This window comes from Haemaphysalis longicornis, unplaced genomic scaffold (assembly GCF_048455015.1).
Source record: "Haemaphysalis longicornis isolate Haplotype H1 unplaced genomic scaffold, Haemaphysalis longicornis Haplotype H1 scaffold_12, whole genome shotgun sequence".
NCBI lineage: Eukaryota > Metazoa > Arthropoda > Arachnida > Ixodida > Ixodidae > Haemaphysalis > Haemaphysalis longicornis.
The window spans coordinates 13,040,482-13,063,971 of NW_027526225.1; the positions used below are offsets into that span (position 1 = coordinate 13,040,482).

The 23,490-nt window shown below is 48.5% G+C and overlaps 1 protein-coding gene across 3 annotated transcripts in view; it reads right to left on the reverse strand.

Moving 5' to 3' along the window:
• Window positions 1-23,490, reverse strand: part of LOC144162421 (ATP-binding cassette sub-family G member 8) — a 399,408-nt gene that overhangs the window by 59,579 nt on the left and 316,339 nt on the right. For all 3 annotated transcript variants that reach the window (XM_077692940.1, XM_077692942.1, XM_077692941.1), the window contains one exon: window positions 10,307-10,480. In XM_077692940.1, the coding sequence (XP_077549066.1) occupies window positions 10,307-10,480 (174 nt within the window). The remainder of the gene's footprint in view (window positions 1-10,306; window positions 10,481-23,490) is intronic.

Here is a 23,490-nt window from a genome sequence, read left to right on the forward strand (position 1 = left end):
TCATTGGCACAAAGCGCAGGCTGCCTTTGCAGCTACTGTGTTACTCTGTTAATGTAGTTAATGGCACTGCACTGTAACGTTTTTATTATTCAAGTGCAGCTCAAAATTTTTTTCCCTGGCAGTGCTGCTGTTGATGGATGCAAACGTGAGAGTAATTATTTACACAGACGGTTTGGGGCTTTATTAATCAATTTTTGTACTGTATCTTAGCTGACACCTAAGCCCTAGAAGAATGCGAAATATACATATTTGGCTTGAAAAAGCTGTTTACATTGGACTAAGTTGCATTTCTTGCCTGTTAGAGGCAGTGCTTTGGTCACAAGCATACTGTCGTCATGATAGTAGGGTTTGTATAGCACGCAACTGTGAATTTTACCTGAGATAAATGTTCCGGTTGGAAAAATGCTTCCATGTTCGGTTGGTAATATTGATTACGTGTATGTTTCAACGCTACCTCGCTTGGTTATTTGGGATGTCTGAATTTCTTGAGGGAATTAATAACGTCTTTAGAGTTAGGCTGCTTGTTAAATTTTGAAATGCGTAACATGCTCCGAGCTATCTGGTTTGTAAAATTTTGTAAGATTCACACTGGGTGCTATGAGCTTTTTTTTTGGATAAGTTATTTTAAATAGCTACATATTGTCGGGGAAGCAACGCGGCTTCAGTGGAAGGCTTTTTCAGGGCGCGTATATAGTCGGTTTTGGCTACAGTTAGCTTGATATTACAGATAGCTTGATATTGATATATCGTGTGTTTTAGTTGTGCAATAGTGCCACATGCTTCCGATAAGTTTGTCTGTGCAAATGTTATATTGTTAGTATTGGCTCTGGTGTTCTTTTCCTACACTCTTGCAGGTCTTGTGATAATCCAACCGTGTATGGCTTGTATTTTTGGCTTTTCCCTACAATTTATTAGCAAACTGCATATTTTGGAACCGGCATGCGTAAACATGGTATGGCAAGCGCTGTGGGTACTTCCGCATTTGCGGTACCTGATTTTATGTGATAAAACAGCATATTTTATGCTCACTGTTGTGTAATGCTTTTTGAGTTAGTGCGAGGGTAGATGTACAAGTGTGTTTGTGACGCGGTTGCGCTTAAAGCCATCGTTATTCTCCGTGTTTTTTTAGCAAAAAAGAATGGTAAATATTAGCGAAAATAGGATAATGCCACTTAGATCGTTTTGGTCACTTCATATCGTTTTGGTATTTGATCCTGTACGCTGGTCATTTTCTGCCCAAGTGGAAACAGATATGTATCTCCGTATCTCAAATGTACGCAATAATACGAGCGAATAAAATTTGCTTAGTGTTTTGAAAAGCATTGTATCAGTGCTAATAGTTGGTTTGGTATGTATTTTAATGCGAGTCTTGTTTCTTTTACATGCAGCCAAAACCCAGAACAGGATGCGGCGGGTGAAGCCAAAGTCTCTGTGTGCCGCTCCAGGTATCTCAGACCAGCTTTTATATAGAACTATGCTCCGATAGGCAACTGTTGGGAACTGTCAGGGACCACACTGCTGCGGCGGTTTCTGTTTTCAAATTGTTGGTATCACTGTGGGCCATATGTCAAGGCTGCGTTAGAATGGTGCTTGCGGTTTCCTTCTGATACCAATGCATCCGCCAGCCTGGCAAATGACCTCAGTTTATACCAACAGGAAAGCAGATGTATTGGAAAAGTGGAGTCCCATAGACAGCTTCTCAACGTCTATCGGAACACCGTTTTATATAAACAGCTGGTCTGAAGGTACCTGGAACGGTGCACCGGATAAATCTATAATCATTGTACGTGGATCAGTGTTCCAGTAACTTACACTACCCGTTTATTTGGAACAGTGATCCGTATACTTTTATTTGGAACGCCGATCCAGATAATTTAGCTGCAAAAATATGTGGTGCACTGTTCCACTTACATTTTCAGGGTATGTGGAACACGGTTCCAAATATATAAGTGGAACTTTTTTGCAAAAAAGTTCCACTTACTAAGTGGATCTTATGTGGATCCAGATTAAGAGTGTACCTGCATTCTATAGGCTGGCTCAAATTGACGTGCTTTCCATCGTTGATCCGGGCGCTAAAGCAGCATTTTGTTTAAAACATTTTGCGGACAATTGAGTGGGCATGGGAGCAGTGTCGTCAACATGCTTCCTAATCCGCTACTTCACGCATTTCAGGCTCTTTTGACGTGTCTGGCCAGCTGGCTATCTGCGTCGCCCTGCGGTTCCGCCTGTCAGCCTCCGTTGCTGATACCTGGAGAGCCGATCAGCTACGGTGGCCACTTTCCCATCGTAAACGGTGCGCTGTGTGTCGATTCTGCCCATGCGCGGATTCCACATACGCGCCATCCTGCGGAAGCCCTATTCATCAGCCCGTCAGTCCCATGGTCAACGTCATCACCTTTCGACGCCCTGGATTTAAGCAGCGCGCATCCAAGCGTCCTCTTCAGTGGGCATGGGAGCAGTGTCGTCAACATGCTTCCTAATCCGCTACTTCACGCATTTCAGGCTCTTTTGACGTGTCTGGCCAGCTGGCTATCTGCGTCGCCCTGCGGTTCCGCCTGTCAGCCTCCGTTGCTGATACCTGGAGAGCCGATCAGCTACGGTGGCCACTTTCCCATCGTAAACGGTGCGCTGTGTGTCGATTCTGCCCATGCGCGGATTCCACATACGCGCCATCCTGCGGAAGCCCTATTCATCAGCCCGTCAGTCCCATGGTCAACGTCATCACCTTTCGACGCCCTGGATTTAAGCAGCGCGCATCCAAGCGTCCTCTTCAGTGGGCATGGGAGCAGTGTCGTCAACATGCTTCCTAATCCGCTACTTCACGCATTTCAGGTGTGTAAACCATATTCACTTTACACTAAGAGGTGCGATGACCGATGTTTATTACTGCTCCCGTGCCCACGGGTCTTATGTGACACTGTCTGCGAGTGTTTTTCTATGGCCTGTTTTCTTCTCTGCTGTGGAGACATAGAGGCTAACCCTGGTCCTCGTACACGATCTAATTCAGTTGATGACTCCGAATGCTTACCCGATGATCCCGCTGAACAAACTAAGCTAATGTTTAAATTACTTAAAGATGTGCACGAACGTACGCTGGAAAGTACAAAATTTCAAACCGAAGTCACTGCTGACATAAAAGCTATAAAAGAAGGACAAAAGAGCATTGAAAACAAAATGACCGCCATCCAGCAAAGACTGGACGAGCTTGAACAAAAATCTGAGGCTTTTCCCTTATTCGAAGAGCAGCTATCGCAAACGGAACAATCACTTGCAGGCCTAACCAACCACACCGATTATCTAACATCCCGTGTCGACGAACTTGAAGATAGATCCCGTCGTAACAACCTAATATTTCATGGCATTGCAGACGCTAAAGAAACATGGGAACAGACAGAAGCAAGACTAACATCTGTGTTATCTTCCGTCATGGACTCTTTTCAATCCGACGCAATAGAACGTGCACATCGTTTAGGGTCTTTTTCACCGAACAAAGCTCGCCCAGTCATTGCTATGTTCACTAATTTCAAACAAAAACAAAAAGTACTTTCCCTACGCAGTCAACTCAAACTTAAGGACGTCGCTGTAAATGAGGATTTCTCTGTTACCACTCGTATTGCAAGAAGAAAACTGATTGAGTTTGCTAAAAGTCAGCCTGGATCCCCTTCTTTCCAACTCAGCTACAAAAGATTATTTATAGACAAGAAATGTTACATCTACAACGCTAGCATTGACACCGTAGAGCAAATTGAAACTTGAGACGAGCGCCCCAACCGTACTAACAATGCCGCCTCTCCTGCCTTATCATAGGCCAACGAGGGGAGTGGCCATCTTTGTTCATCGTTTTCTTCACCTAACATTTCCATTCTTTTTTGCAATGTAAGAAGTGCACTTAACAAACATGAGTCGTTGTCATCGGCGATTGACACATGTTCCGCCCACATTATTGCGCTAACAGAAACTTGGCTTTCCACACATGTGCGCGACACGGAAATTTTTTGCAATGCCTCTCACTTTTCCATTTATCGTTGCGACCGTACTGAACGTCGAGGCGGAGGCGTTCTTTTAGCCATATCAAAAGATATTCCATCCAAGTGCGTACATATTAACAGTCATTTAGAAATAATTTGGGCCTCAATGACGCTTCACCATCAAAATATAGTCTTCGGTGTTTGCTATCGACCGCCTTCTTCCTCAATTACGTTTATGAATGAGCTACATGACGCAATCAACGCAATTTCGACACGCTATCCTTCCTCGTGCCTTTTTCTTCTGGGTGACTTTAACTTTCCTAACATTTGTTGGAGTACGCAACCGCCTCACTTATCGCCATTTTCGACTGAAGCAAGTAATTTTTAGATTTGTGCTCTGTATTTTCTTTAAGCCAATTGATAACACAACCGACTAGAACGCTAAATAACACAGCAAGTACATTAGACCTTATCTTAACGAACCGACCTGATTTTGCTTCATCTGTCACTTATTCCCCTGGATTGAGTGATCATTTGTTGTTGTCGTTTCACATTAACGCAATCCCCCCAAGAAAAGCAAAAGACAAAAAATATATTCGTGACTACAAGAACGCTAACTTCGAAGCTATTAACAACGAACTGTCAGTCTTTACCGACTCATTCTTGCTGCACTTTGATGACCGGTCTGTTCAATGTAATTGGGATTTATTCTCGAGTAAAATTCACCAACTAATGGATAAATATATTCCGAATCGTGTAGTTACATCTTATCCCCACGCACCATGGTACAACTCGTATATCAAGCGCCTCTCTAACCGTAAGAAGCGCTTTTACCGATTAGCCAAAAAGTCCCCCACTAGTTCCCGCTGGGATACTTATCGCGTCGCTTCTGATGCTTACGTCCATGCAGTAAAATATGCTAAAAAATCTTTCTTATCTACAGTACTGCCATCTATGCTAAAGACTAACATTAAGAAATTTTGGCGCGTCATTAATCCACCCGCTCATGATGATATTGGCCTCGAGGACGACTTTAACAATCCAGTGCCTTCTAATATGTGTGCGTCTATCTTAAACGGCACTTTCGTAAAAAACTTTTCCAACACTACTGTCGATAAGTTTCCGGCCGTCCAACATTTCGAATATATTGCCATGTCTCCAGTGATTGTCGATGTTCTTGGCATTTCCAAATTAATTGACGGTTTACAGAATCATTCATCCCCTGGTTTTGACCTAATTACTGCAAAGTTTCTGAAAAATACAAATGCTTATTGTTCTATACTACTAACAAAAATTTTCCAACAATCACTAAATACATTTACGTTACCCGCCGCGTGGAAAATCGGGAAGGTGGTTCCTCTGTACAAAACTGGAAATAAATGTGATCCCTCTAATTACCGCCCAATTTCACTCACCAGCACATGTTGTAAAATGCTCGAACATGTTATTTTTTCTAATCTGGTTAAATTTCTTGAATCTAACTCATTTTTCACGTCGGCACAGCACGGCTTCCGGAAATCATACTCTTGTGAAACTCAACTGGTAACATTTACACACAGTCTTCACCGTATTCTTGATCGTTCGTCGAATGCAGATTGTATTTTTTTGGACTTTAGCAAGGCTTTTGACAAGGTCTCTCATAAACTCCTGCTTCACAAACTACGCCAACTAAATATCGATGATAATCTTCTAAAATGGATTGAATGTTTTCTTACTAATCGTTCGCAATTCGTTGCAGCAAACGGCTACAACTCACCCCTACGAGACGTACACTCAGGTGTACCTCAGGGGTCAGTGTTGGGGCCGCTGTTATTCTTAATTTACATTAACGATCTCTCCTCCCTGGTAACTTCTAAAATCCATCTTTTTGCTGATGATTGTGTCATTTTCCGAGAAATCAACACCGACAACGATTGCGCAATTCTTCAGTCTGATCTTACTAGTATCGCTAACTGGTGTCATGAATGGCGAATGGAGCTCAACACTAAGAAATGTAAAGTCCTACGTGTATCTCGTACAAACACCACTCCGTCTCTTTATTTTCTTAATAATTCCGCTCTAGAATTGGTTGTCTCTTATAAGTACCTTGGCGTTCACATCACATCAAACTTGTCCTGGGCCCTTCACGTCGAATACGTTATTAACAATGCTAACCGTATGCTGGGATATATAAGGCGAAACTTTTTTAACGCCCCGTCCGAACTTAAACTGTTGCTTTTTACAACACTAGTACGTTCAAAATTAGAGTACGCCGCGCCGATATGGGATACCACTCACGAAATGCTAACAACTGCACTTGAACTTGTACAGAACAATGCAATTCGCTTCATTCTCTCCAATTATAACCGAGGTGCAAGCATTACAGCAATGAGAAATACACTTGGCCTACCTACGTTGTCTTCTCGTCGAAAGCTTTTTCGTCTAACCCTGTTCCATAAATTGTATCACCACCCGGAACTCTGTAAATTAATTCCACCACCCCCGTACACTTCCCATCGCATTGATCACTCTCACAAAGTTGGTCTTGAATTATGCAACACAAAAACCTTCTGTCATTCATTTCTCCCCCGTACATCCCGCGAATGGAACCACCTTCCCCGTGACATTGTTAATATTAATGATAACCTGAATTTTCGCGAGAATCTAGCTAATATTGTATATTCAGGAACAATCTAATGTTTTTGTTGTTATACTCACTGCACTGTATTATTATTTTTTTTTTTTTTGCTTGTAACCCACTCCCCCTCTGTAATGCCTTTGGCCCTGAGGGGTACAATAAATAAATAAATAAATAAATAAATAAATAAATTACGATACTCCCGATTGCGAAATTTCTGCGCCGGGCGAACCTCACTCTTCGGGGTGACGGCGCATACCAGCTGCGCGTCACAAAGTGATCGCCACATCAGCAGGAAGGCCTTGTAGCGCATCGCCGCGCGGGACCATGTCTCGCAACTTTCGCCGTACTATCATCCTCCTCTTCCTGCTCGCTCTACCGTCGGCGGCCTCTCTGTTCTCTCAGTTATCTCGTAGCACGTCGCCACCGGAGAGAATTCCAGCGCCGTCTCGGCATAGTGCCATTCCCCCACACCTTCGCCATACTTTCCTCCCATGCTTTTTTTCTGCTCGTTCTTGTGCGTTCGTCTTCGGTGTCTCCTTCGTTCGCTCAGTTACAACGAGGGGCGACAGCGCCGTCAAACCACAGGAGCGGGCGCTTAAGTGCGGCGAACTAAAACCGGAAAGAGAAATACTACGCGCAGTGTTTGGCAGCCGCTATAACTATGGCTGGGACGTAGAAATACGAGCAAGGATATTGCAATATGCCTTTGAACGATGTGCGAGTTTTAAAACTTCGTGCATACGCACTTACGATTCCGTGAGAGTTATTTTTTTCGCTTTAAGGAAGAAGGTGATGATGATTCACTCCACACCCTACTCCGTGTGCGGAGGATGACGACTCCTCGGTACACGAGTCCCTGGCTCTGGCTGGCCCTCTGACGGGAGCCGGGTCCAGAGCTGCACTGTGAAAGGGAGGGGAGTCGGGTGTGCGGGTGCATTCTGACACGATGTGGTAAGCAGTGCCTCTTTCGGGGCAAAACGTGCACTGTGGCGAGTGAGAGGAAGAGAAGATCAAATGCCAAAGTGTATTGTGAGGGAAGGTCGAGGTTTGAAGTGAACGGAGGAGGATTTTGTCAGCCTTTGTTAGAGAGAGGTGAGGTGGAGCAAATGTGCGGTGATATAGCTTGTAATGTGTGATAATATCGCCGTAGGTGCCTAGGGGGTGGCCGTACAAGGTGGGAGGAGCGGAGTCAGGGGCAATGGCCCAGTGTATCGCTTCTCGGGCAGCTTCGTGCACCACTTCATAGCCGACCAACCTGCAATGGCCGGAAGTTTATAAAGCGTGCCACTCCTCTGGGAGGTGAATGGACTGTTCAATGATTCGTAGGGCAGTGCGACGAAGTAAAGCTTGTGGGAATCGTGGAGAATCGCGACCCGCGATCCCAAACAGTGCGCGCTTCTGGGAGAGACGGGATGCGCTGAAACCTATCCGGTGCGCCGCTAGTTCGGCAGCCCTCGTGAGATGGCACCGCCGCTCCTCGCGCTGGCTGCGCGAAAGTGTGCACGCGGAAGACGGAGAGTGAGATCGGAGAGCCGGTGTGGGTGATATCAGCGAAACAGCAGCGGTGTGGTGGAACATGTACCTAAGGTGTCTGCTGTATCCCATGTATCTGCTGTGGCGCGCCGTGAGTGCCTGCCTCCCATTCGCGATCACGACCCCATAGCGTGTTTCGTGAACACCGGTAGGCTTCGTGCTCACATGCTTTGGGAGACCCCAAATAAACGGCTGTGCTACTGTCGACTGTGTCCTCGTATCGGCGAGCGTCGCTGGGCTGCCGTAGATGAGAGGGCCCACGTGGTTGACACGCCGGGAGCAAACGCCGCAGATCCGGCTAGGTCGCCCCCAAGACCCCCACTATTCCACATGGCGCCCGAACGTGGGGCTCGTCTTGAGATAAATTCAAGGTTTCTAGCTCCCCAGCAACAATGCCGAGCCTTTGGTGCCGATGGTTTGTGCTAACAGGCTAACAGGCTAACAGCCTGGTGCTAACAGGCTTGTTAGCACCAGGCCAACGGTCGGCTGATTCGGGGCTGTTCCCACAAGCAGTCGGTGCTTATGGCAACACCACGCCAACGAGGACTCGCCAGCGCGTCAGTGTCGGTCTGCACGCGTTCTGCGAACGTGCTCGTGGAGCAATCAACGTTACAGCGCAAGAATTGTGAATTCAGTATAGAAAACGTTAATCAAAAACAAATAAGTCAACTTCGAAAAAAAAACATGCGCTATGGTGGATTCGAACTTGCCCATTGCAAAAATATGCCCATAACCCTTTATTTACAACACTCCGCCATAAGCCAGCGCTGTCAAAAGCGAGAATATAAAGTAAATATTATATACCTTGTTTACATTTTTATTTAGTTTTTGCATTCCAAGCCGCTTGGATGACTACTTTTTGAATAACACTCGTGCAGTAAGCCTCCCCCAAATTCCCCCAAAATTACTCATCTGTAGCGACTGCATTCCCTCAGGCAGAAAAGCGATCGCAAATGTGTGATCGTGCTGCTAACCGCTGTGCTGGTTCCCCCAGCGCCAAAATTGCTTCCCTCACTTGTTCCACGGTGTACAATAAACGTTTCGATTGATTTTAATTCCTTTCCCAATATTAACTTGGCTGACTCTTCTCCCGCCTTTAATTCGCCTTAGATTTATCTACTAGCGTGCCAGTCAGCGAAGCGTCGCATGTGCGCTTTGTGGAGCTACTCGATTCTGTCGGATGGTTGGCAAGCCGTGCAGTGGCAAAGTGAAGCCAAGCCATCTTGATTGAGCGTCATAAGAAATGTCATAGGAAATCTGCAAGGAGGATTTATAGGAGGGCAGCACTATCGAATTCATTTTTCTACTAAATCAAGTCGCGTAAACGCAGTGAGAGTGGCCGAAACATGGCGTCGAGACTCCATACTACAATTAGCGCAGGTAATCCCGCAATTTTTACAAATCACTTTAGTGTCCATTCCCTTTAGCCATTGGGTGCTTGGCGGCGCCATTACATGCTTGCGCTGCTTGCGCTGCTTGCGTTGTTCAGCAGTTTCAGCATTTATTCGCTGTGGATCATTCTTGCAGCCTGCGTGGCCCTGCATGTAGTTGTGATTGACTTCATTTCGCGCTAACGCTAACAAGGATTGGCCGCCGACGGGGCTTGACGTCACCCCTCTCTCATGATGAGTTCTTTTGTCGCCTGTGTCCACAGATCTTGGCTGACATGCCCCATACAATTAAAACAAAGTAAGCGTGGACCCCACCAGCCTTTAGTATTTCCGCGAACTATTCCTTCTGTTTCGCTGCCAGCATCTGGCACCGCCCGGCTCTTATCTCTGTTTAAGCACGTGCTTCCTTTATTTCCTTTTTATGCCACGCAGGCTAACTTATTTGACAGGGAGCGAATTTCACCCTGTCGTCCCTAGATTAGAATGTTCGTCTTCAATCGCTAGCGTTGTCGGTCCAATTCGACGGTTCCACAAAGAATAACGCGGAGAGATCAATGCTCATGGGGCAAACGCCGGGGCATTCGACTCGCCGACACTCGCGTGCGCACGTCACTTTGTTGACTGCTCCTTCGCCGCTTGTGCATTCGTTGAGTTGTTAACGGAGCACAAATTCGCTCCAACAAACGTTCATTTCTGCAAGAACGTCGCTTCGTCTTCACTGCGTGACAGTATACTACGTGCATCCCATTCCAGACCATGTTATGCCATTATGGTGACCTTGAAAATGTACGCACCCCGTCAGAAGGAAGACTTTGGGCTACGAGTTCGGGAGAAGCGGGACTGGCGGGTGGTGGAAACAGTGGGTCCGGAGCCTCGAACGCCTCCGGGGGCGGGTGATATCGGTGCGGATCGAGCTCCGGTCCCAGACTCCGGGCTCCCCGACTTGAAGGCCGGCTGTACGGCAGGGCCTGAAAAAGTGCCAGAAACGAATAAGACAATTGTTGGCGGACTGTGTACCACATCGACGCACAATTCCCAACACGTGGGTTTGTCAAGGGCAAAATATATTTATGCTGCAAAACTACACTTTGCGGAATATATGTGGTTCTTAGGGGCGGCCTAGCCGGCTCTCCGGCGTTGGTTTCCGCTGTGTCAACCACGTGAGCCCCAGCATCCGCGACAGCCCAGCAGCCGTTCATTTGGGGTCTCACAAAGCACCCGAGCACGAAGCTCTGTGGCCTTCACGAACCACGCTATCCGTTCGTGATTGTGAGGAGAGGCCAAGGAGGTTAACCTCCTGGGGAGAGGCACTCACAACGTACTACAACAACAGTCCCCACTAGGGATACATGGTCCGCCGCGGCCGCGCTGTTCCGCCGATGTCACCCAGACCGGGTCTCCGATCTCCCTCGCCGTCTCCCGCGCGCACAGCACACGTTACTCACAGTGCAGAAATCCGTCTCCCGCACGCACAAGACTTATGCATCGCCGACGGCAATAAATGTGACACTGCGTGTCGTTCTATGGTTGGATGAATACACTTGTCCCGCACCGCCATCCAACGTAGGAGGAGGAGGAATAAACTTTATTTGTGCGAGCCTTAGGTGCTGCTGTCTGGGCACCCCCCTTGTGGGGGGTTTCCTCTAGTCCGGGATACCCTGGCCAGCACTGGCCACCCGGGCCCTCTCTACCAGGCTACGCTGGGAGGAGAGGTCGGAGCTGGTCAGTTGTGCCACCCACTGCTCGTAAGTAGGTTGGGGATTGGGAGTAAGGGACGGGTGACAAACTTCAAGCTGGCGACATCCTCAAGCCCACGCCCCTGAGAAAATACGCCGATATACTCACCCACTACCGGCGCGGGCGCCAACAATACCCAGCACCCTACTCACACCTATCCAGAACCGAAGGTACAATACTCCGGCAACTACAAACAAACTCTTGCCCCCACAATACCCTACTCCATGCAATGTACCCCACCCTCTACCCCGCATCTTGCAAATACTGCCCCCATCCTGGCACCCTATACCATCTGGTATGGGGGTGTCAACAAACCCCATCCAACGTAAAAAAAAAAAACTTCGCCGTGAATATGCTTGCTTTGTTGCGAATGTCGTCCAAACGCGGTGGCGTTATGCCTGAAGCAATAAAAAAAAATTTCACCATCCTCCCGTAGGGATGGGGTCGACTCAAGTCGACTGCACTTAGGTTGTCCGCAGACATCATGCTCCCCTCGTCTATGATCACGCATTTCACGTTCCGAAAGGCCACGCGGAAGGCCACGCGGAAGGCCAACTCGCTGGCGCTGAGTCCTCCGTCCTTGTTGGGGCCGGTGGTCTTCCAAGAGAGCTTGAAAGCCGCGTGCACCGTGGTTCCTCCCACTGCCACAGCCGCCTTTCCGGTGCTCGCGCAGATAACGAACGCGTTGTAGGCGGTGTTGTTGCCGGTGTTCCTGTACCGGTTGTAGAGGTCCATGGCAAGCCGGAGGACTAACTTCTTGCAGCAATCGGCCGGTAAGAATACCCGTAACGGAGGTGCTGACGGCGTCGTCTGCCGGTGGATGATCTCGCGCAGTAGCTCATGTTGTTCCGCGCTGGTCATCCTCATCAAGTTGTAGTATTCGTCCTGGTCCATGATGTCCTGGCGCTTGCGTACAGCCGCGCACGGACTCACGTGTTTGATCAGGCGCACCAAGTCTTGGCTCGGGATGAGGTCGGAGTCTTCGTGTTCCGGGTGGACGATCACGGCAGGAGGAGGTGCTGCTCTTTCTTCTTGTTGTTCTTCTTGTTGTGCACTCTTTTCCGCGGTGCTGTCCGCGGCGCTGACACTGGCGTTGACGCTGGCGTTGCAGGTGGCGTTACCGGCGGGGTTGCCCGTGGCACTCATCGTGGCGTTGCGGGAGGAGGTTCCCCCATGGGAAGATGACAATGGTGGTTGAACGCGAAGCTATCTCGTGACGGATTCTTTGGTTGGCCAACTCCTAGGGGCATCCTGCCACAATCATCATCAGCGGTGCCTGGCGAGGCATGCACAGTGGGGGTGTGGGCACAACGGCGCCCACGCAACGGCGGAGGGAACAGGCGCCACCCTAAGCTGCTTCGCGTGTAAAATATGGTTGCTTCTACTACCTTGCGAAGTGCATGTATGAGCGCTAAGGCGTGTGTCATGGCGAGTGTTTAGGGGAAGCTTATTATTTTGTAGGTCAATCTGTGTGATCATGTGGGCGTCTATCTCGAACCTAACGCCAGGACCCAGGGACACAACCTGGCTGCGCCTAGCGGATACCTTGGGCTATGATCACGTCATACGTCAAACTACCCCATCACAAGAACCAGTGAGAGTGCATCGGTACTGCCCGCCTCACCGATAAGCAAGAATTCCCTGAAATATCATCGACGATTAACGAGAAAGAAGTAGACGGCGCAAATGCTGGAGGCCTCTAGAAAACACACAAAGAAACTCCCGTTGAGACGGTCCGCGATAGACACACATATGCTGCAACTTTTAGAGGCCAGGCGGAGGCTCGCCCGCAAGTAAAAAACAAACGGAACAGCAGTCGCAAACTCTGCCCACTTATAGGCCCATTAACGCAAGAAGCGGAAAGATTTTCCAAGCAACTCAGCCAACAGAATTTCTCACAGTCCTGCACCAAGTTCGAAAGTGCTCCTGCCGCTCGGCATACAGCCTTTGTCAAAATTGTTTAGGCCATACCAAAAGCGTGTGAGGCATAAAAAGAAATCTAAGAACAACCTTACCTCTTGGGCGATTCGAAACGCTTTGTTACAGAAAGTGCGAGAACGCACCTTTCTTCTTTACTGTCAAAAACAAGTTTTGTTACCGTTATACGTTAATATTTTATGGTGAATTCTTTGCGGTGCAGGAACTATTGGCGTGGCCTAGACAATTAGGACAAAGTCTGTACATGGCATATACTCCATTTCTTCTTATGCTACAAGAGATCCAACGTCTACAGCATATCCGCTACGTGGACTAATTCGAAATTGCCCCAGTAAGAAGAGCGCCTAATCTAAGAGATGAAAAACCACGGCAATACATGTCACCCAGCGACCACTCACCAAACCGTACAGCGCTGCTCTCAAAACCAACATGGATGCGATACAACCTTCACGCTGAAACGGCGGCCTGCCAACGAGAAAGAACATGTCTTCCAAAGACCAATTACTCATCAAGATTCCCCGGGAGAATCGACACCACTGCGTTAGAGAACTGTGAACTGCCGGCCCGCTGCCCGCTCAGTGGAAGCATGGTGACGTTACCTTTATTCAAAAGCACGGTAATCGACCTGCCGCCGTGAAACTCGGCCACATCTCCCTAACGTCCTCTTGAGGGAGAGCTTACTTTGGAACGTATTGTGCACAAACAGTTATGCCCGTAGTCTGAAGACAACGGAAATTTACAGAACACCATGTACGTTTTCTGGCCGCATATATTCACCCAGGATATACATCTGCAGTTTAAAAGAAGCATTCTTTTGTCAGCTCACAAGCACACACGGGCGTTGCATTCGCTCCTTGGGCATGGGAGGGAGCGTTCGACAACATTATCAATTAAGCCATGCTACAGAAACTGTAGCCTCGGTCAACTCTTGAAAACTAATCAAAGGCTATGTCACAGCGTTCCTCACCAACCGCACTGGACACCTCCATTGGGCCACGTTCAAGACCACCCCAAATGTACCCCTCAAGGCTCCGTGATATGACCGCTTCTCTTCGACCTCGTCGTGGACAAACCTTCTTGACCGTCTGCTCACCATCAGGAGGGGGATTGTTTGATTGAAGCCAGATGGAGCGCGGGATGCGAGCGTGGAATGCGAATGTTAGAATGCGATTGTACCCCTCCACAGTAAATGAGCAATGGCTTTTCCAAGCCCTGCGATTTAAGTGTAGCAGTGAGAATATAAGCCAAAGGCTATAAATGTGTCTACAAAGATCTGAATGCCGGTGGAGAAAGACCGAAGGACAATGTAGCGTAAGACAGCTATCGCCTGTAGAGGACGAAATTTAATTTCAGCGTGCGGCTAACAGCATCAGTCAAATTAAAACAGTAGTACAAAATAAATACATTAGGTTTTTTGGCAAATTGACGTTCGTCATCGGACTCATCGCACCACTCAAAAGGAGTCGCCTTTATCAATAAATAAATAAATAAATAAATAAATAAATAAATAAATAAATAAATAAATAAATAAATAAATAAATAAATAAATAAATAAATCGCGGCCCGCGCCGGCGCGGCTACGCAGCAAAGACTTTCAGGCACTTCGCCTTCGGCACGGTTAAGTTGTCGCTGGATCGACATTAGCTATACCATTCTCCAGGAAAGATGCATCTATACTTGCATCCAGCGTGGCATGGAACATGCAGCGTGCAGCATGGGATGACGTATCACGTCATTACGCGCCGTTATTTTTCATAGATCCCAACTGCAAATTTAAAATGCCACCAGGACTCTCCAAGCGGGTACAAGCAATGCTACATCGCATGCGGTTGAATGTCGCATACACGCGCAACTTCCTCTTCAAGATAAAACAGGCTACGTCGCCACTCTGCCCACACTGTGATGTGCGAGAAACCCTGCAGCACCTGCTCTGTGAATGTGCTCGATTCAGTGCTCAAAGAGTATCCCTCGCAGTGACTTTGGGACTGCCGCTTTCCGTGGACATACAGCTAAAGGACGTTTTAGGACCATGGGCTTGTCCCAAACGTGCTTTACGGGCTACCAAAGCTCTGATAGAGTACCTGCAACACACAGGTCTGGACCAGTCGCTGTGAATAACTCGCGGTATATGTACGCATCAACTTCTTGAACATCATTGCCATCATCTTCATCACGTCATCAACTGGCGTAGCAAGTTAGGCATTTTAGCCCAGCTAACATCGCCAGACTTCATTAAAGATCGTTCTCTCTCTCTCGAACTAACAGAGCGGCCTCACTCATTCTCGCCTCTAGAGACGCGGTTTTAACTTCACCGCGGCACCAAAGCGAACGCGAATGAAAGACTTTCTAGCCCAGCGCTCCGCTCTCTACGTACCATGGTTATCGAAATATCGATAAACCGGTGGTTACTGGCCTTCATTGAAAAGACAGCGGACTCTTCAGCTGTGATCCTTGCCACGCATCACGGCGACACCAAGAGACGGCGCGATTGATCACGTGTTCACAAGTGCGATTAGGCCGTTCAACTTCCCCCGTTACGCACTTCTCGGCGCACTCGCCACTGCTCGACCGTTCGGAAAGATAAACAACTACGCCAAGCACGATATCAATTCCAACGAAACTCCACACGCACGTTCGTTTCAAGCCACTTGAGCCATGACGAAAGCTTCGCTTTATGCCGATTCCCACTGATGCGGGAGACACGCCGTTTCGTTTCCGGCCCGCCTGCTGACGTTCGAAAGCCCGCTGCCGTTGCGCAGGCAGAGTCGGACCTTCGCAAAGACCACCCAGGCGGAAACATTACCGTCGTGCAGTGCTCGGACCGATTTTCACAATACAAGCATTATTAAGTGCAATGCACTTCTTAAGCGACCCTGAACCTGCGTCCACCGGCGATGTCCGCATCACATACCAACGTGGGGGATTGGCCAGGAATCTCCTCGTCTTCCTTGGCAACGGGGGGAGATGGGCGCGCGCTGCCTGGCCGCTGACATGGCACATACCCACGTGGGGGATTGGCCAAGAATCGGGCGTGAGAAGGGCTAATGCACCCGCTTAAATGCATCTTTCTTTCTTTGTAGTTGTGTGTGTGTGTGTGTGTGTGATCTCTCTTTCGCGAACATTACCGAACCGCGCAAATTCAACTCGTGCATTCGCACTTTCACATTCTTCCCCTCGGGGAAATGCGGGGAATTTTCTCCTCACTGCTGTTTTGTTTGCACCTCAAACCGCCTGTTATGCGACTACGGCACATTGGTTTGGTTGCGCAGGCTCGAGGAAGTGCTGCCAAGGTTTATTGCAAACCCCTTAAGAATAAATCTTGCGTACTGATGGGTGAAATGGAAGAGAATACATGACACGGGTAGATAGCAATGAATAGACAGGAAGTGTAAATGAGGGTATGATAGTATATACGAAACGTGACTCACAGTTGAATGCCGGAGGTAAAGTGTTGTGCGCCTATACTTGGCTGTGCGTTGGTTCGTTCCGGGCCCCAGCGGGTGCACGTTGAATGTACGCGAAATCATTGTGACACGGTGGTGTCATCTATGGGGGAGTTTATGTTATTCCGTAACTTTCCACTTCACGTTGCTACCTTTGTTACTTATTTATTTTTCAGCGCGCACCTCACGGAATATAACACGTCTACGAGATCGTCTTCAAAAAAAAAAAAAAAAGACGTATATACTTGGAACCAGCACGTAGTTTTACAAAACGTACAAGGGAGATGAAATGGAGGAGAAACTATTTACCTTTTATGAAAGAGAAGATACCAGTTTCATTGTAGCCCCATGTTCAAATGGTGAGAGCGTGCGCACAATCGAGACAAGCAATAACATTCACGTTGGCGCAGACCCCAGCAAACGTGCCCCCGAAAGAAGTGGTATTGTGCTGTAACTCTTAAAGCTAAAAATCCCGGGCTATCTCTACCAAAGTGAAATCTGCCGAGGGGCGAAGCATGCAGTTTATAAGTGCATTCTTGGCGTCGCACCATTTTTTCCCTGGGAGATGAAATCGTTTGGAGGACAGGTATAGAGCTTCGCTGTAAAAGTCTCTTGTCTTTGAAGCACGAAACGTTCTAGCGCGAGGCGTTGTAAAACGTGTGTCCTGAACCTGGTGTTGTGCCGTGACTACAGAAGACGACGACGACGACATGAGACGCCGACAGCCGAGTTCTTAAAGGAGTACTGACACCAAATCTTGACGCCTAAAAATGATATAATTGGCTTGAGTAGTTTCTAAGATGCCTCACAGCGCGTCCGAGGCCGGAATCACATCTGAAATTGATTTTTATTGTCCCGGCCGTGAGCTTCCACAAATCGGCAGCACTAGCGAAATCGCTCTCGGCGTGACGAAACAGTGGCCGGCGTGTTTGGCCGGTTCAGGGTGACGTCATATAGTCGTTTTCGCAACCGGAAACGATATCCTGCGCTGCTGTTGTCAGTGGTATTCGTTTGGGCAGGAGACGTGGGTGTACCTGCGTGAGCAATGCTTGTAAACTTTGCGCACTTTGCGTGTTCGACGTCTTTGCTCTTCAGTTCGTGGCCGGCGAATGGTGTTCCCTTGCACTGGTGCCGAAAACTGCGCAGTGTCGACGCGCACCGCGGCGACGCGGCGGTGCGCGTCGCCGAGCTCGTCCAAGTTGTCCTATGGCAAGCTCGCGGAATTGGAAGTACTGCTCGTGGTAGCCTGTCCGAGCAAATTGACGACGACGCCAAGATGCATTATTTTCCACGCGGCGACATGCAGCGCTAAACGTGGACTGAGTTCGTGCGCGGTGGCGGCCGCACGAACTGTCGCCCAACCCAGCGGGCTCGGCGTTGCTCGGGTCAGCTTGGGTGTTGGGAACTTTAGGCTTAGTAGCGTGGCGAATATTTGATCGCCGCTATCTGTACAACTGCGAATGACCATCCCTTACACAACTTTTCACCACACTATCATCCCCTTTTTCGCATGTGGAGCTTTATTTGGCGATAATTGTCGTTTCAGTGATCGGTGACCAAGACATCTGCCGTGGCTTGTTTTGATGATGATGATGCTTAGTGGCTTCCCCTTTGTAACGGGCTGGCGTTGCACAGCGGCCTTAGTCGCAACGCCACTGTACAATCTCCTCGCCAAAAAATACAAACAAAATCAATAAAAATAATGTCAAAATAAAAAGAAAATACTTTTACAAAAATTTTGTGCTAGTCTGACTTCTTTGTTCGCATGTCTTCCCAGATTGTTCTCTGCTCTTTTCCCAGCAACATTCTAACCTTCTTTTACTAATCTCTACTGCTGTCCAATACACTTTTCCGCTAACCTTAAAGCCAAGGGCTTCCGGAAGCTGGATGGCTCCATCACTGGCGACTGGAACTTTTGCACTCCAAACCATGTCGCATGGTTTCTGGCTCATTTCCGCAGCCTGCGCATAGTTCTTCCTGTACCGGCTGTCGGACAAGGGTTTTTGCCCGCAAGCACCTCCCTCGGGCTTCAAAAAGCAATAGATTCTAGCGCGCAGGTGGCGCCATCTTTCTGCCGCTCGCCGCACCGCGGTGCCGGTAGTGCTAGGTCGGAGCGCCGAACCTCCGATGCCGGTCAGCGTAGGCTTAGCATAGCGGCAAATATCTGAACGCCGCTTTTAAATTCAGCGCTGATAACAACCTCTAGCACAATTTTTCACTACACTAACATCCACTTTCTCGCATTTGGAACTTCTTTTTCGCGATCAGATTGATTAGAAGAGTGACGACAAGCTGTTGCTATCACGGTCTGACCCGGTTCGAGCCGCAGTGATATTAAAAAAACGGACGACGGGGAAGACGTCGCCGGCATAATCGCCTGGCCAAATAAAGTTGTTCTGTATGTCTGTCTGTCTGTCTGTCTGTCTGTCGGGTGGCAGCGACTCATCCGAGTCTGACGATTCAGACGACATGTCGACTGCGCGGGCGAGTTTGCAATCGCAGCAGACAATGCGGCAAACGTCCCTGACGTCACTGAAACCGTGACGTAAGATTCGCCGTCCTGCATTTGAACGGCCGTTTGGCGCGTGACGACCGAATTTGAAACTGATTGAAATAAATGCGTTATAATTAATTCTATGCTGGCGGCTGTGCGCTTTTGGTTCGATTTTTGTAATTACTGGCCCACTAGGTATCCCTTACAGCATAAAAACCGAAAGTGAGAAATTCAGTGTCAGTACTCCTTTAAGGGGCTTCACCCCTAAAAACTTATCCCTTATTTTCCAAACTTTCTTGCCATTGGCAGAGTATAGACCCAAAAGACGGCGCTAGTAAAGCCGCTTTGAACTATTTTTTCACCCCGAAATATTTTGCGGCGAACATTACTTTGTTCGTCACCCGCCCGCGTACGAGCAAACAAGTAACATCAAACCCTGATCCCCTGACCATGTAGCCCGGTTCAATATATGTTCAAAGCCGGGCCTCTGTACTGTGGCGATGTAGAAAATGTTTGTGTATGCTATTCCGACGCCACTCGAGAATTTATTGTACTCTTAACTTATCTTGTGCAGCTCCATGGGCCGCGGCGAATTAAACACAACGTCTGACATTTTTGTGCGTGTACGCCTGAAGAACTGATATATATTAAAGGAGATACATCGCGCGTACAGCGTGGGCGTATCGTGCTGACGAAATTCGCCGACTCAAGGTGTCAACAGTGTCGCGGTCGAAGGAATAGTTGTTAGCGAGAAACGCTCTTAAGCTGCTCATCCAGAAGATCGTGGTGAAACTCGAAACTGCGTGCGCACCGCCCTCAACGCTGATTGGTCAAGAGGCCACCCGAGCACGCGACCACCTGTGCTCGCGCCTCGCAGTGCGAGCAGTCAAAATCCATCTGGGAAAGAGAGGGATGTTTGGGGGTGCCGGGCACCATGGCCAAACTGCGCCCAATGAACGGTGCTCGATGTGAACTTGCCGTTATTAAATCGTACAGGGCCTAAAAAAGAGGGACTGGGGCGCTCATTACGTGCATACCGAATTCTTTGCCAACTGTGTTGCGTACGAGACTCCCTGCCTATAGGTTTGCCTGCCAACCTATTTCCATGTTCTCCCGGAATACGCTGTAGAGGGGGTGGCGAATGCTGAAGTAGGTGATGGCGATGTTTGGCGCACGCAGGACACTCGCCTAGCCATTTGCAACGCATTTGTTGCTGCCTCAACAGGGCGGAAACGGGAAGGCCTGACTCCTCTGCGCAGTTACCTTTGCTTGAAATGTCGGACAGAACTAGGGGCAAGTAGCATTGCACTTAAATTGCTACCCCGGCGGCTTTACCCCAGTCGAAAAGTCTGCATGCATAAAGTACGCGACTGGTTACTGCCTGTATACGGTGTCTGAGAACACGGCACGCGCACCGTCATCCCTCTGAGCAGGACTGACTGGTGGCATACGCAGGTGTCGTGGAGAAAGGCCTTGGTTCGGGTCTCGAATCACTGCACAAAGGCACGGCTCAATGAAGCTCAGAAGAACGCGAAGGGCGAAGGAGAGAGGTGTGCGAGGCACCGACGGGCTGCGGGGGCCGCAAACCGGAACGAGCGGGGGCTGCACGCAGGTCCGGTGCCGCCACCGCAAGGCCAAGGAGGCGGCAACAACGGCGTTAGATAACAAAAGTGATGCATTCCTCCGCCTAACGACGACGATGGTTGACCGCGAAGCTTACGCGTCACGAATTATGTGGTTATCGTCTGAAGTTACTGCTTCGAATCGGATAGACGCCGGCTTCAGAACGCGAGGGACGCAGGTTCGATTCCTGACACCGCGAGCGCTTTGTCCTTTCACTTCACCCAAGATCATTCACCAACATCGTCAGGGAAAGTTGGCTGTTCTGCAGGGCGTTTTCTCGTTACAGACGCCATCTGTGCGAACACTGAAGCTTCGCTTTAATGTAGAGCAGGGTACACGGCGCCACCCTTGGGCATTTCAATACGGACTCGGCTGGAAGCTAGCTTGGACACGGAAGGACGCGAACATCGTTAAAAAAAACAGGATCGAGCTCAGCAATTTGTGTAAGCTAGCTCCACAGAATAAGGAACCCAGAACAGGCGCTGCCAGTGGGGAAGGAAAATATAAGCAATGAAGACACCGTGCGCGCGCTTCGAAGCTCCCAGAAGAAACATCGTCATGTGAGCAAGGATACAAACAGGCCACAAGGCTTCGTGCACGTACCTTAGGGCGCAAACTTGTTCGTCATTTCTTCTTCTTTTTTTTTTCACGCCGGGCTTGACAGTAATACGCACTGCAGCAGCGATACAGCTCATGTTTTGCACAAAACTGCGTCCACTAACGATTGATAGGGCAGTGTAAAATCCTTACCTCCAAAAAATGCTGCCGGGCACCTATAGTAGGCGTCTGCCGTGCACCGTGCACCTATGCTGCCGTGCACCTATGTGCAGCAGCTAGGTGTGTAAACCTGTTACAGTATTGAGAATCACGCGATGCGCAAAATCGAGGGAGTACAGGCTTGCAAATACACCTCTGCGGACGCGTTCTGTCGGCTTTGGTTGGCTCAACGCTAGGTATCCTTACCGTTGAGCCTTACACCGCACCAGGCTGCAACGTTAAGCTATTTATAAATCTAGCTGCGGGTATCTGTTTATGTCACCCGCCACGGTAGCTCAGTGGCTAAGGCATTGTGCTGCTGAGCACGAGGTCGCGGGCTCAATTCCCGGCCGCGGAGGCCGCTTTTCCGATGGAGGCGAAAAGCAAAACCACCCATGTGTACGGTATTTCGGCCCACGTTAAACTTCCCCAGGTGGTCAGAGTTAATCCGGAGCTCTCCACTACGGCGCTCTTCATCGCGTGCGTTGCGTCGGCGCGTTAAACCCTACAATGAAACAATCAATTATCTGTTTATGCCGTTAAGCCTCAGTGCACAGTGCTAGGCCTAACATTGGTTAACTACAGGAAAAGCGTCGGCCAATCCTTACCTCTCTGTTTACGTCCTACACTTATCGGCCAACAGGAGGCTTACGAGGCGTTTTGCTGCTACAGACGCCGAGAGCCGCCGGACGGGGGCTTTTTTCGCTGAACTTACCACTTAATGCTTTAGAATTAAGAGAAAAAACCGCCCTGGCGTATGATCATACCTCTAAAGAAATATTTTTTTTCTTAGACGAGACGGGTGGCGGTCCGTGGAGTAATTATGGCGATTAACGTGCTAAGCTGGGCGTGTTGATACGTGATCCGAAACGAATTGAAATTTCTACGCAAGCACAGATGACAGCCTCCGGTTAGACTGCTTATCTACGTATTGTCTTCCATTCCAAATACAAAAGTAGCAGGAAGTTCACCGCAGTCTTTGTCGCTTTGTCTATGTCCTTGTCTTTTCTTGCGCTGTTTTTTTGGATCATGTCAACATAGCGAATTTCCCCTTTTCCAGGGAACGTTTTCTCCGGCTGCAAGAGCGCGATCTTGAGCTAATCTAAAATCATTGTTACAAGAACAAGATCTCACTGATTTTGCGCAATGCTCGTAGAAATTGTGAAAGACGCCTATTTTACGTTGCGTTTGAATTTTTAGACGCGAAACAAGAAAGATTCATCCAGAAACGTTCCGTATATACGGAATTATGGCACTGCAAAAGTCCTACATTTGTTGACACAGCACGGGAATAAAACTACGAATATGTTTTGCCATCACAGTGTAATACAGTAGGATATTATGCTAGAAAATTTCACACCGGTTTGATTTCTCTGCCACTGCCAAAAAGGATGGCCCGTATGAATCGCTCGTATGAGGAGTATGAACATTGTACATTCAGGTCAACATGGTTTCTAAAAGCAGACGCTTTTGTCAAAACTCAGGCGGGCAATTTCGATAGTTTTTCTTCGATAATTAAACCTCATGAATGCTATTGCTTCGCTTTAGAACGCTAGTAGTTTCGACCATATTCCACGTAAGTGGTCGCCCTCAACAGCGCGCACCACCTCACTATTAATGCTCTTTCCTAGAAAAAAAAGCAATTCCTTGGTTTTTTTTTTTTTTTTGCTCATGTAGGTACTCGAATGTATTTTCCCCGCAAAGTATCAAGCAATTTTCGATTCGCCTCCATTCTTCTCCGTATGGGTCTTCGATAACGGGCATTGTTTGGCTGCCTGGATAACGGAAGCTCGAGCAGCCTCCCGTTCTGATTTTTCCTCCTCATTGGAACGCATGAAGAGAAACTCAAAACCGTGTTGTGATGTCCCTCTATAATTGCGCAGTCGGGTAACTCTTTCACGGGATACGGTAATGGGCCACTGCTTCAGCCCGTTGGACTTTTGTCCTGCTATGTCCTTCTGCCACGTTTGCATTCTTACGCGCGACC